Source organism: Anthonomus grandis, chromosome 6, assembly GCF_022605725.1.
Source record: "Anthonomus grandis grandis chromosome 6, icAntGran1.3, whole genome shotgun sequence".
Lineage (NCBI taxonomy): Eukaryota > Metazoa > Arthropoda > Insecta > Coleoptera > Curculionidae > Anthonomus > Anthonomus grandis.
In genome coordinates, this window is record NC_065551.1 from 29,749,867 (window position 1) to 29,765,201 (window position 15,335).

At 31.5% G+C, this 15,335-nt stretch overlaps 1 protein-coding gene across 4 annotated transcripts in view; it reads right to left on the reverse strand.

Moving 5' to 3' along the window:
• Nucleotides 1–15,335, reverse strand: part of LOC126737727 (uncharacterized) — a 58,361-nt gene that overhangs the window by 1,756 nt on the left and 41,270 nt on the right. For 3 of the 4 annotated variants that reach the window (XM_050442738.1, XM_050442737.1, XM_050442739.1), the window contains 3 exons: nucleotides 10,860–11,185; nucleotides 9,126–9,330; nucleotides 1,082–7,301 (listed from right to left, as the gene is read on the reverse strand). In XM_050442738.1, coding sequence (XP_050298695.1) covers nucleotides 7,115–7,301; nucleotides 9,126–9,330; nucleotides 10,860–11,185 — 718 coding nt within the window. In that variant the 3' untranslated portion in view covers nucleotides 1,082–7,114. Of the gene's footprint in view, nucleotides 1–1,081; nucleotides 7,302–9,125; nucleotides 9,331–10,859; nucleotides 11,186–15,335 lie in introns of those variants that run through there. The other variant, XR_007661090.1, reaches the window with a different exon arrangement.

Consider the following 15,335-nt stretch of genomic DNA (forward strand, 5'->3'; position numbering starts at 1 on the left):
AGGGTAGAAGAAAGACATTGTAATAAGACACATTAGTAGTAAAACTAATAAACATTTAGGCCAGGTACCAAATCTAAACATTTAACTCCACTTAATAGCAGAAAATCACAAAACCTCTTTAAATATCTTATTATAAATACGTATAATGTGTTATCCCCATAGGACGCAGAAAAATATCAGGTTGATAACATAAGCTACTTTTCTCCACAACCACCTCTAAATGTTATGAAAATTCATGTTTTGGTTGATTAGAAAAAAATGTTTTCGCACGTAGATGAAAAGTATTACTTTCTGCACATGACTGGAAATAGATTTCAGTCCATGGGAAGAAAATAATGTTGACATAACTCGTGAGAAAGTAAATTTCCTACACTGGTATCATTTCGAAAAATCATACTTATGTAAGGTTGGTTACTTCTCTCACTTGATATGTAATATACTAAATATTGCTTTTAAATTATATGCTCAATAAATGCTTAGTTTAAATTCGGTTTTATGCTAAATTGTAACACTACTATAAATATGTTTCTACAAACTGCCCAAATAAATTAAATAGTATAACACAAGAAGCGAATTACTGTTTTAAGTTTTAATTCTAAATTACTCTTGCCATAAACTTAAGATATTTATTGCCTAAAGTACATATCTAGAATATCTATTGACATTTTTAGTTGGTCTACATAAAATACTTGTAAAGTCAGGTCAATTGGAAATGGCCATTTAAATTTACACAATCTGACTAGTTTGTATTGTAACATATTTTGTAAACACACTTATATGTAAAAACAGTGTATAAATAAAAATAGCCACAGTGAAATAGATGATTCGTTTTAAGAATACAAAGTGTATATTAGAAGAAATATGTAGGAATAGACAGGTAAAAAATAAAATGTAGAATTCTATTCAATTTTAGTCTTTTTTAACCTTGTAATAATCTACGGCTACTTTATAATACTAATGAAATTCTGTTCAGAGATGAACACGGAATACATATCTATGATCACATTTTCTCATTTAACAATTAACCTAATATAAAGAATCACAATACAATTCCCAATTATGGTTATCTACACTTATTTCATCCAGATAATATAATATTTAAATTAATGTGAGTAAGTAGAGCTTAAGGTTAGGTTTTTTTCTAAGATATCTATAATGAGCTATACACGAGACAGATGCAAAAAAAGAATTTAGACCGGATTTAGGTGTCATATGTTTTATTTTGTTAATACGGATATATATTAATATCAAACAAATCAAAAATCTTTCAATCCGTCAACTCTAAAATGTAACTGCAACATAAATAAAGCAAAACTCCAAGTTATTAATAAATCTTAGTCTATTCTCCTGCTATAAAAGAACTTTTATTAATTCAAATCAATAAAATAAATATATAGATTAGCTACAATTCTTCTACGTTTAGGTTCATCTAATATAATTATTCTTCTTCTCCGTCTTCTTCTTCTATAGAATAATATTCTTCTGTTATTATACGCTCATGTTAAAATTCATTTATCGAATTTTAAACTGCAAATATAGTAGCTGATGTGCAATGAACTGAATCCAACTTAAGTTTTATCCCTTTTTTGCTGCTTAAGCCTTTTAAACAGAAATATTTAATTACCACGTTTTAAACTTATTTTTTATTTTCTTTCAATAAATACCACTGACGATAAAAACAAAACCGCTTGATGAATATGTCTGCAACTTTGCCAGACACGTGGTGAGGAATGATGCTTGCTAAAAATAGATCATTTGCGATGCTACGAGGTTTTTTAGCGACTTATTGAACTGCTTTTGAACATCCCTTATAAATATGTAGTACTGAACAGAATAAGCTATGTTAACCTCGGAACTGCTTCACCCAAAATAAAAGATATCTAAAAGGGATACTCTCGGTCAGCTCAGTAAAGAGTTTGGACTTCCTATGCTATATACTCGAACTATTCACTTTAGCTCAAAATCTAAATTGTATGTACTGGATCTATATAACTGAAGATCAACTGTGCATCATTTGAACATGACACGAATGTAAATTATAACCTACTCGTATTATATTTTGCTCAGGAAAATGTAACATTAATTAGCTAAGAGATAAAGGTACAGAAAAAAAGTATTATAGATATTTTTTTTTCAGGCAAGGCTGATTAAAAACTGAATATTGCACTGGAGTTGCGTGTGACTAAAGGTGTTACTTATATTAATTGGACTTAGAAGAGAATATTTAAATATGATAGAATCGTTAAAGCTAAAAATGAAAAATCTATTGAAAAACATGCTGGTATTGACTTAAAATACAACATATCCCAAATTTTCTATTATATTATGCCATTTATTTTTATTATAATTTTTGAACAGAGTCTAAGTGGCGATTATTTTTTAGATACACATTCGAAGGTGATTTCTAAAAGTTTCTATTCCTGTAATTTCTTGGTGTATGGCAGTTTTCAACTCGTTATTGAAAGACTTTCGCTTTTGGGTATCCCCAAAAGAAAAAGTCACATGGGGCAAGATCGGGTGAACGCGCAGGCCACCCAACGTCTCCACGTAACGAGATTACGCGTCCTGGAAATATTTTCTTAAAACGTATATTATCCCTATTGTCGTATGAGTTGCAGCTCCATCCTATTTAAACCACACGTACGGATGTTCAAGTTCTCTAAATTTTGGTTCCAAAAAGTTGCGTAGTATGTCAACATATCGATCGGCAGTTATGGTGCAGTATTTTATGAAACATTTTGAAGAATATTGTTAGAATATGCTCGGCGATTTTCCCAGTCACTAAGTTCTTGCACGATCACACTTCAGATCGTCGTGTAGTTTCTCTTACAGAACGATTTGACAAACGTAAAGCAGAGGCATGTTTTAAAACTGAACGTCTAGGAATCGTTCAAATGCTTCTCTTACAGCTACATCATTATTTTCATTATTTTCTTTTTAAAGCTGCACCTTGCTAGCTCTAAAATTTAAAGACCACAACAGTATTGTTAGAACTGGAATGAAATGTTGGAGACAACGTTTTATCTTATTTTTTAGGTTTTAATTTGAGAAAGTTGAAAACACATATATTCAGAGGCTTTTTTTACAATCGCACTTTTTCCAGAATAATTTGCCTGTTTCAAAAATCAAGGGCCCATATGACTATTCAAATAATAATCACCCCGAATTAAACTTACTCTGATCCATATACATCCAATGGAGTATGACAATGACAATAATTACAATACATTTTTTCTTTTTTACTTAAGCTTTTCATTCTACACTGAATATTAAGTTATTTTCGCAACTATGTAATACTACTTGTAGTGATCAAAACTCTAAGCCACTGGTATCCAAATCAAAAGTCAAACTCATCGGACGAATGGTATGCAATGTTGCCAAACAGTAAGAAAATATCTCTTGTGCTCTTGCCAAAACTAAAAAAGTAATTTTTTATGACAGAAATTATAATGAAAGATATTCGGCTAAGTATTTCATATTAAAAGGAAAACGGGTCTGATCTAATTTATAAATTACAATAAAAAGCTATTAAGCAAGAGTAATTCTATCGTCTAACTTTTTGTCTCTTTATTTTATTACCCTATTTTACATGTATTAGCTTTACTTCGTTTTTATCTTTTTATAGAGAAACAAACTTACCAGTCTATTATATGCGGATAATATCTGGAAAATCTCATTCTGGCTTATTTACTTACTAAAAAAAATATTTTTACTTTCCCACGTGATTTTTTACTACAAACCTGATACATCGCATTTAACTCTGCTGAAAGCTTAGTAATGACCTCATCAATTAAATAGTTACTTTACATCATGTTAAAAATTCGATTATTGTTTTAGATTCTCACAACTTTAGCAATAATAAACAAAACCGCATGTTTTGGAATAAACCATTCAAAAAAGTGAATTTACTCGCACAGACTATAACAGAAAATGTTTCTTCTTTTTATACTACTATAACAATTCATTTTATTTGATCAAGAAATATTTATTTAAGGTTTTATAGCATTTTGATTGCAGTTATGTCCGATTGCCTTTACACTATAGTTTATTGGTCTATGCAAATCCATCAATATACAATGTAAATGTCGACCATTACATTTTGTTTATTTAATGTTTTTCATTCAAAAGCTTTCGCCGTTTATCGCATTCTCGGAAGTAAGCAAAAAATAAAACGTGTTTAATAGAACTTAATTAAAGGTTTATAGATCAATTTCAGTAAAAATAATCCAAATTTTACAATAATAATATAAGGTAGAAAATATGATGAATTTGCTAAATACTTTTTGTTTAATCAGTGGATTGAAGCTACCTATATGAAAATGTTCTTTGAAACAAGACAGGGGTGTCTACTTCACCACTTATTCAGACAAATTATTGGGTACTTGTAGGGCTTGAAATTCATAGTACGATTTGCCAATGGTACAATATGTCTTTTAATTCCAAATTAGCCATTGAACAAGAGCGAAAACATTAAACAAGAAATTTTTGTAAAAAATCTTTTTTGACCAGAGGCCAGAATACGACATGTGCATGAAAATGGAGAAACAACTTAACAGATTCATATTGTAAGGATATTGGGAATACTGAGAATATCAGCTGTTCTCCATCATTCCGGAATGAGAGAAGTGGCACACCACACGACGTCTCTGGAAGGTCAGCGACGATCATCTTCCGGAAACATGGTCAGTCGAATATTAAAGGAGCTCCGTCGCCGCTGGGAGTCAGTTCAATGAAGTTCGATTTATTGGCGCGATATTTAAATCGGACATAAATAGTGAAAATAAATATTTTTAGTAGTCTTAAGTACTCCATCGTCTTTATCAGATCTAGATAGCATTACCAAGAAGAACTCCCTGTGGGTGAAATTCGACAACACCTTTTATTTATTTCTTTTAAGGACCCAGTGGTATATGATATCAAAAGTAAGTAAGACTTACCTACATCTCAAGTTGATAAAAAATCTTTAGTAATATTGAGAAGAGCAGTTGTACTGTGATGAGGACGAAAACAAGACTGTGTGGAGGAAGTATATCATTTTCATTATAAAAAATCGAAAGCTGATCACATACTACCTTTTCAAGAAACTTGAAGCCTTAGAGAAGAATACTAATTGGCCTAAAATCTGAAAGTTATGTTGGAGGAGGCTTTTTTGGCATAAAAGATATTAGCTGACTTCTGGAAAGAAAGAAATAAACACTCATTAATTACAAAGGTTGGAAAAGTTGACAAGCTTAGTTTTTACATTGATTCGATCTTGGCCAGTAACATTGGTCCTTAGACCATTAATAAATAGTAGGAAACTCAAATTAACTAGCTGTTATATTTAATAACCTTGATAATATTGTTAGAGAACCAACGTTTTTAGGGTCTTCTTTAATGTATTTTGTAAGAAGCTTTACTTTTCTGCATGCATTGCAATATTTTTTTAGACTCTTGTAATATAATCAAAGAAAGAAAGCTAGCACGGAGAGTTAAATATTAGAAGGATAGATTTATCAGGATACAAAGTAAGACGGGAAGCAGAAGAATTGAAGTTGGTATCTGACGACATGTTTCTACCTTTTGGCTTCTTCAGGGCAGAGCAACCAGAAAATTAAAGAGAAAAGGCTGAAACAAACATTAGAGATTACCAACAGGCGCGAACAACGAATTTACGTAATTAGCTCTAGCATCTCTGCTTTTGGAGAAAATTTTTGACACGACTACCCTTGTGTCTTTTCCTCTCTCTTTCTCTTGTTTTTCTGGTTCCTCGCCCTGAAGAAGCCAAAAAGTAGAAACACGTGTCGACAGGTACTACCTTTACTTCTTTTGCTTCCCGTCTTACGGCGTATCCCAATGAATCTATCCGTTTACCATTTAACTCTCTGTACTAGCGTCCTTTGTTTCAGACTATACAGAGGTTAGTAGTTTATGCTTCCATAGTATGGATGCGGTTTTTTCCTTCAAAACCAGAAGTACCAGAGCTGATTACATAAATTGGTTTTGGTTTTGTGATCTCTTTTCTTTTGTTTTAAACAGTGAAAAAACGTGTACCTGCCGACACGTTTTACTTCTTCTACTGTTTAACTTGCTTTGTTTTTATTCCTGTAAAGCGCTTTAGTACAATAATGTCCATATATACTATACAAATCAATAATGAAACGTTGCTGTGGACTTACTCATTATTAGTTTAAAAAATTCATTTACATATTGCGACGCCTATTACAGAAATTGTTTCAAAAACAATAGAGATTGTTGTTGAAACGCCCTACATATTGATAAGTTTAAATAGCCGCCAGTTCTAAAAGCTCTAAATTCTTTATTATTTTTATTTTCATCATACTCCATTTCTTTTCAAATTTGCATGAGCTTTTAAAAATTCACAAAATTTACTGAAATTTAATAATTTTTTTATTTATTAAATGCCAATTTTGCAAACCACAATCGAAATACATAAAAATAATTAAAATATGCTAAAATTCGTATTCAAGCTTATACTGTCCAAAAGTGAATTTAATTATATAAATTCGACAACTAATTATTTACGTTAAAACCGTTTAATTACATAGATAGATATACAATACTAATTATTCCTTTTGATGGTTCACATTATATAATCAATCGATTGTCAAAACTTATGGCCCCTTAATAAAGAAAATAACACATCCCTCAATTATTAAAGAAGTAAGGGTTTAAGAATAAAAATTATTGAGAGCTCTTAAAAGACAAGAGTCCGCATATTCCTTTTTGATTCCTATATAGAGTTCAATGGTCAAATGTTAAGTTTATATAATAGTTAATAACTAACAGATCTATCGAAAAAACACAGATAATAATTTCTAAGATTAGTAGAGTATTAGAGTTTGGCACACCCTGTACAGGTAGAATGAAATGAGTTAGTGCTTACTAACAGTAATGCCAACTTATTCCTTATAATCACAGCCCATAGGTGAAATATCGTAAATTCCATTGAGCCATTATATTAGTTTTTTTATACAGATTTCATATCGTTGGTAAATAATATAAACTACAAGTTTACATTTTCTGCCAACATTGAACAAAAGCTTAAAAGTCTGGATATGAAATAAATGTAGATTTTGGGAATTATCAACAAATTCTACGGTTTATTTGGTTTTTAAAATAAAGTCTCTTGCGTCCAAGAGTTTTTCCGATCGATTTCAGTTGTCGACGATGCTAACCTATGAACTTCGGCAAAGGTAATCTGAGGAAGTTGACAACATTCAAATAGTGTCGAGGAAGACCTCGACTCTCTGCTTAGGTCGGTTTTACTGTTACATGGATGGGGATGCTCCGTAGAATACCTGGAAATTACGGAGTAATATAAGGGACAAATATTAAAATTAAATGATCATTCTATTGTATCAAAATCTTATTAAAAAAAAGTTAAAAATTACGGCTTTACTTATTAATTCTCCACCCTCAAACAGTCATATATTCAGAAAACTAGTAGAAAATTGATCTATATTACGTTTAATTATAAGAGATCTACTAATGCTAAAGGGGTCACTAATGCTAAAGGGGTTTTACTAATGCTAAGAATCGAACCTTTTCTTTTGTAGAAGTAATTAAATCTGTAAAGTAAAATCTCTTTTAAAACTGTTCCTTTAGTTCTGTGTTTTCTTGGATAATGAACAATGTTATGGATCTAGGCTGCTAAGCAGTCTAAAGGAGTTACCATGTACAGACTTCAGGCGAAAATCGGTAGAAAAGATTTGGAGTTTAGGTTTTCAGTGTGCTAAACTGAAAATTTAATGATTTTGTTGGCAAAAAGAAAAACAGATGAGGAACAGACTGATAACGGTCATAATGAAAATAAAATAGACAACCATGAGCAAGAAGTTTAAGACAAACGCAATGTACGGTCTTTAGGGGATACTGATGAGTCATATTAAAATTCATACAAAAACTAATATTAAAGTATGAATCTAACAGGATTATAAAAAAACTATTTTAGGTTATACTGAAAGTCTTCCGAGAACTTTATCGATGGATTATAGGAAAATTATGAATGATAAAATATTTCAAATTTGCCAATATGAGAGACACACTACTAAAATATTTTCATATTTTTGGCATTTTTGGCTATATCCGAAGTAAATATTAACTTCGTTCAATTAAATCAGAATTCCTTATTTATCATTAAATATTTAAATTCTATGTGAAAACCTTAACATATATTCTATGTAATATCTAAAAGTCCAATAGTTTTTGAAATATCTTAAAATACGCTAAACGATTAGGACTTAAGGGTTCAAAGACTAAAATATTAACCTCTTACGCTTTGTGTATAGTATTCTTTACCATTATTGATGAATAACCTTTATTGGTTATGTGCATGATAATTAATTTTAATCATACTGGCATTCTGTCAAAGAAGTAGTAAATCATTCTGTTTCATACATGATTGAAAGACTCGAAACTACAGAGGATGAAACATGAGTAGTCACAATCGTTTGATCAACGTTGTCTATTTCGGCATCTCTTCATCAATAACATTGCAAGTAGTTCATTTGCTCGTTGTACGGCAAAACGTAACGACGTAATCTTTGTCTGAATCAGAGGAGTATATTTTTAGATAAGAAATATAGACTACATTTGTTCCATCTGCAAGAAATCTTTAAAATCGAAAACCATATTGAACAATAGCATGACTAACAGTGCGGCCAATCTGCAAGAGCCTATTTGGGGTAATGTTGAGGCAGCAAGAATCACTTTGATTCTTCACTTTGCAATAACGCAGAATTTCATCCGACCCTCCATCTGATTCAGTTTTTATAAATTTTATTTTAAAAGAGATGCAGAAAAGTACATACTGGAATAAAATATGCACGAGAAAACTTTGAAACTTTTGCGTTACGTAATGAATTTTATATAACTTACATAATACGTTACGTAATAATTGAATGCTCCCTTAGTTATACAGAATAATAAGAAATATAGATTTCTTTAAGACAACTTGCATAACACTTAATTTTGCTGATTAAATACATAATGCACACACCATCAATATATTTTAGTTGTGCCCTACCAAGTTGCCAATTTTTTAATATTTTACTATTCGTAGTTTTTCGTTAATCCATCGATGCAATTCCTGGAAAATTATCATGAATAAAGAAATTACCTACCTACTACCACCGTTACTGATTGTCGATGATGAATCATTGGACACAACACACACTTTAGTTCTTTTATCGTAACATGCACCGTCCTCACTATTAACGTCACTATCGGTGTCGAACGGATCTACTCCGTTCTCCGTATTTTCCTCCTCGTCTGGATACGTATCGCAGGCGTAAGAGATAGCATCATAATCTTCAAAATAATCTGTACCTAGAATAAGCAATATTGGTTTTAGTAGCCTAATCAAATTTTAAGGGAAAAAGTGAGCTAGTTCAGGAAAATACAACTAAAGAAGAACTAAAAGATTTAAATGATATACGGGATATTCTATGCATTAGGATGTTGGTAGCTTTTGGAGATATATTATTTTCAACATATTTTTTGAGATCGTTGAGATACCAACCACATTTTTTGTGTTGAGTAAAAGGAAACATTCGCTTATCCATTATTTAAGTTCTTCTAACGGTAGGACCTAAAACCTCACGGAACATTTCTGGTATTCCTACTTTTAACGCAGCATATTTTCATTTCTGCTGTCCAGATTCAAACAAATTTTGTTGGTGTACTTTGGGTTTAGTTGCGGTTTTTAACAAAATTTCAACTGAACAAGTTTAAAGGGGTGAAATCCGGGGATCGCGCTGCCCAACATACTTCACTAAAGAGTCCAATCATTTTTCCAGCAAGTCGCTGTGCTTGAAATACTCTCGAATTTATCTAGAATTATGATTAAAAGTCTTGTTCAAACTAACAGATCACCTGTGCCAGAGGTAAATCATCTAAACATTCTTCTAAATCGTTTTTACAATAAATGATACCTTCTGAGTATCCAAGCTCGCCACTAATAGAGACGTTAAAATTAGAGACCGAACTAGTCTTGGAATTCAATTCAAACTTCAGAAGTGACTTTATTTCAGTTTAATGTGACAAATAACCAGAAATTTTAAATAAAAAATAAATATATGGACTCTTGGTACAATTCAATACCCAGATTATAAAAGTGCAAAAGACTTCATGGAGGAAGTACTGTGAGAAATTAAGAAGTTTCTAGAGTGCGTTAGACTCCAAAAACTCTCTATAAAAGAAAGGTGCACTTAAAAATTCCCGTCACGTCAATTTGTCAACAAAATAATGAGTACATCACAGCAAGAGACCCATAACACCCAGAAATGTACGTTATAGATAATTGATTTATATATTTTTTTGTTTGTAAGCTTCATAGGCTACCAAGCAATGATAAACTAAAAGCAATGAATAACTAAATACAACTGCTGTATGCATTTTTTAAACTGACAGACCTTTTTGCATGCTAGATCAACTTTGATATACCATAATGACAATCACTCAAAAAAACAACAAGAAAGTCACAGTGACGATACAATTACTATTTTATCCTGTCATAAACATGATATTTAGTATTGACAAATATTTACGTCAACGTTTCAATGCATTTGCAATGCCAACTAAAACTATTTTCGTAAAATAGGAAAATCACATTTGCTCATACTAATTTCTGTTTTTAAGCAATTAGTTTTTTGATATCTTTGAAAATAAATTGAGAAGAGAAGGAAATCGAAAATATTAAATTTCCGTTGTCCCAAATATCTCAGTTTAAAGTTTCTCTTCTCAACGCGATGTGAATTTGCTTTAAAGATCACAACTTTTCCTAATTTAAGTTAGGCTTTATCTCCATAAAGTACTGACATTCCTATGCTTATGACCCTCATGTTAAAAATCCTTACCTAGAGAACTATTACAACTACTAATGGAAGCTAAAGGCGCCAATCTGGGCTTTAAATTCGGCGGTTCTCCCACTGCCTGATAGAGGGCGCGGTCGCTGCCGCAGGGCGATCCTCCCGGGGTGGGATGGGTTACGTGTATATCAATAGGATAATATAAATCGTACATTTCTGGAACTGGAGAGGATTGTCGTCTTGAGGACTTGTTGTACTTGTGCGGTGGCAGCACTGAAAAACCCAACGTCACGGCGGAATCACGTCGCTCCAAATACGAGCTGCCGGACGACGAGCAGGTTATGTTGCTTGGACGACGTGGATCTAATAGTTTACTGAAAAAAAAAGACTTTATTAATAAAATAAAGATAATAGAATAAAGAATCTAATAAAATACATTCAGAAAAATGCCGAAGATGAGGTGTCAACAGAAAAAAAAACAGGAGCAAGAAGAGTAAAGAGCGTTTAAATCAACCGCTGGTAGAAAATCAATAATTTCTTCCAGGCATTTCACGTCCTTAGAAATAAGAAAAAGAGAAAAAAACGTTAAGCTTAAGGACGAAGAAAAAGAAGAAGAGGAAGAAGACAAAAAACCTTTGACTTAACTTCCTGACGTCTTTAAAGAATAAGAAGAAAAAGAAGGAAAAAGGAAGAAGAAAAAAAAGAAATGAAGAAACATTTGACCCAACTGCTTGTAAGAAATCAATAATTTCTTCCAGGCATTTAACGCCTTTAAATAAGAAGAAGAAGGAGAAAATACGTTTGACTTAGCTACCTATAAGAAATCAATAATTTCTTTTAGGCATTTGACGCCTTTAAAGAACATGATAAATAAGAGAAAAAGCATTACATCAGACCATTTGGCGAAACTGGACGAGACAACTCAAAGAGGAAGGCAAGATTAAATTGTAAGATATTCTCAAAGGCTAGGAGAACCATTAAAAGAACCATGGTTTAAAAATGCCCAACTAAACAGAAAGGAAATTTCTACAATAAACTGCATAAGATCAAACAATTGCTTAACACCAGACCATTTGTTTAGAATTAGAGTCAAACAATTTCTGCACCTGTGGACAAAGGACGACACTCCAACATATCTTTTTTCAATGTATTCATCATCTCAGCCATAGAACTACCCTGCACCATAACCTCAATGCACTTTTCGCCCACTTCCCCATAGCTATGCATGATTTAAAGTTCAATAGTAAAAAATTAGAGGCTTAAGCGTAAATGGCTTATGTATATCTAAAAGCTTGTGTCATACAGTCATAAGACTCGGCACCCTAAATCAACAATGAGAATATCCAGCACCTAAATGAGAAAGTCATAATAGGAGAACACCAAGCAAGAAACAACCACAATCCAGTAGAGGAAGCCAGTAGAAAAGGAAAACCGCCACTGGAGTACAAACATCAGTGGAGGAGAAGAACTTGCTTAGAATAGTTCTATTGAGTTGCAATAAGAAATCAATAATTTCCTCTAGGTATTTGATATTTTTAAAGAAGAAGAAGAAGAAAAAGAAGACGAAGAAGAGCAAAAAAAAGAAGAAGGATAATTAAGAATAAGGATTGACTCAACTGCCTGTACGAATTCAATAATTTCTTCCAGGCATTTCACGTCTTTAAAGAAGAAGGAAAGAATCGTTTGGCTCAACTGCCTGTAAAAGACAACTTCAATTTACAGTCTAGTAATGCCAGAAATTTATTGCTTGCATATTTTTCTATCAGCTTATTGTCAATAGTAACACCCTTTAGTACTCCTTTGAGGCACTTTGGGAATTAACATTGAATTTTGAATCAACATTTACAATAAATGTAGAAGACTCTGATTTCATCTTAAGCAGGAAAAAAATTATCAAGTAACAAACTTTACATAACGAGCATCCAGTATGGTGGTAGCTTTTAAAAACATATAAAGTCAACACCGTTATTTTGAGTGACATAAGTACAAGCCATTTAAATTGCGGTTAAAATTCAAATTTCCACGCGCAGCCGTGAAAATTTGAAGCTCTGCTTCCCCCGATTGGTGTGACGTCAATTGTTAGTTCGAGACGTACGGCTTCGATATGAAGGTACGAAAAGCACATAGCTGGAGTAAGTTTTTAAGTTTGTTATTCAGTTTTTTTTGTGACGTATTGAATTTAAATTGTGTTGATTGATTGAGAAATATATTGCACCCAAAAGCACAACATTCCAAACAATCTGAATTCCCCAGTCTTGTTGTCTCGAGAGCACATATGATCAAAGGACCATTTTTTTATATTAAAATTTAGGTATTATCTAGCTTAATATATGATTTTATGGTTCAGATATATTTATTTTATGCACCTATTTACATACATTTTGAATCTCAATAAGTTGTCAGAAGTCAGACTCAAATGCCTCAGTAATTGGTTGACTCCTACCCATATTAGCAGAAAATGTAGACTCATTAATTCTTTGTGATATGTAGTAAATGTGTGTACTTTTACAAGTGATTAATTGTATAGAAAGCTTTCGAAAAGTCGATTAAAATAAGATTAAGAGTTAACTGACATATATTATTCTTTAGTTTAAAAAAAAACAGTATAACAGCTATCTTAGGGCTGCGGTATATCATTATTCTCATCCAGATATTTTCGAAGTTGACGATCAACTAATCTTGCTAAAAGCTTAAGAACCTACGTAAAATATTCACGGTTTGTAAATATTTAATTTCCTTTAGGTTATTACTACATAGTTAAAATAGGGCATTCTTGAGATATTTTTCGACATCAGTGGTATCGCCAGATCTACACAATAAAGAAAGGCAAAGCGCAATCCGACCGACGACACATGAAGGAGAGAATAGGACATAATGCACGAACAACAGATTGTAATAGATAAAATACGTGGAAGCTACCGTCCGCCATACCATCAGTTAATTGAATTTTTATTTCAATTTCACACTTAACTGACAAGTATCAAATTGAATCGAAGATAATTGCTTGTTTTCAGTAAGCATTTGGACACTCTTCTTTGTATTTTCTCTGTGGAAAACGAGTAATAGTGGATCGAATAGTAAATAAAAAATATTCTGAAGCTGCATGAAGATTTCAACTGGAACGGATTTAGAGCAATCAAGATTTGATATACAAACATAGTTAATTAAACTCAAACTAGTTAAGCCAGTGCGTTCTGCAATAATATGTCAAAAATCAGTTACACCTAGAAATATTATTAAGGTTTCTTAACCAAAAAGCATTCTTAGAAAACGGCATATTAAAGCATTTATTAAAATAATTCATAAAATACATACCTCAGATTATTAAATCTAAACCGAAACAACGCGACTAAACTTTTAATTAATATTTTTACGTAAACGGTTCCCTTCTTAGATAACTTTGTTGGTAATATTCCAATTTACTTAGTAACTGAACTAGTTTTAATTGTCATGCAGCTGCATTTAATAAATAACTTTTTAAACTTTAATTAAAGAGAAAAGATACTTTATAAACTTTCTCACATTTATTTTCAGCCCTTGGATTAATTGCCAAACGAGCAAGCTCGTAAGAAAACTGATTTATTCAAAAGTTATTCTAAATAGGTCTCATCTTATTCAGATTCGAAACATTTTAGAGCACCGAGTCATCTTTTCTTTTATCAGCACGTAAGCGTGTATTTTAAGCATTTCTTTGAGCTTTTGTTATATTTTAAATTATTCTAAAACGGACGCTTACGTACCTAAATAACAAAAATGAGCTAGTAAGGATGAAGGTTTATTCGATTCAACGGGGTGAAAAATAAATGACAGAAATATTGGTTTACTTTTCCTTCTTTCTCAAGCTTGTAAACAAATTATAAACAGAATGTTACCTGTGGATTTTTTTTTCAATTTGCAGTAAATTTTTAATCTATTTATTACAAGAAAAAATAGCATATAATCTCATAGAGAAAGGTTTGATCTAAACAGATTGAGACATCTTAGTTTTAACTTTATATAGTTGTCCCTTTCGTAGATTAAAAAAAGAGTCTATGGTGGTAGTATTTAATATTTATTAATGATCTTAATTAATTTTTAAACAAATACGCTGATTCTGCAATAAATGTCTGGCATTACTAGACTGTAAATTGAAGTTGTCTTTTACAGGCAGTTGAGCCAAACGATTCTTTCCTTCTTCTTTAAAGGCGTGAAGTGCCTGGAAGAAATTATTGTATTCGTACAGGCAGTTGAGTCAATCCTTACTTCTTTTTTTTGCTCTTAATTAATTTTTAAACAAATACGCTGATTCTGCATAATATCTCAAATTATGCATAACTTAAATGGCTATTATATCCTTTTTAATTTTTTAAAATTTTATTGCAATGAAATATAAAATGTTATTCTCATATAAAATGCTTACAACATTTAATTAAATTATAGGCACTATAAGTTATATAAGTTTATACTGAATATTTTTTCCTGTTTGTATTTAATGATAGTGTTTGGTTAATAAGTAAGTAATTAATAAGTCCTTTAAAACTCGTT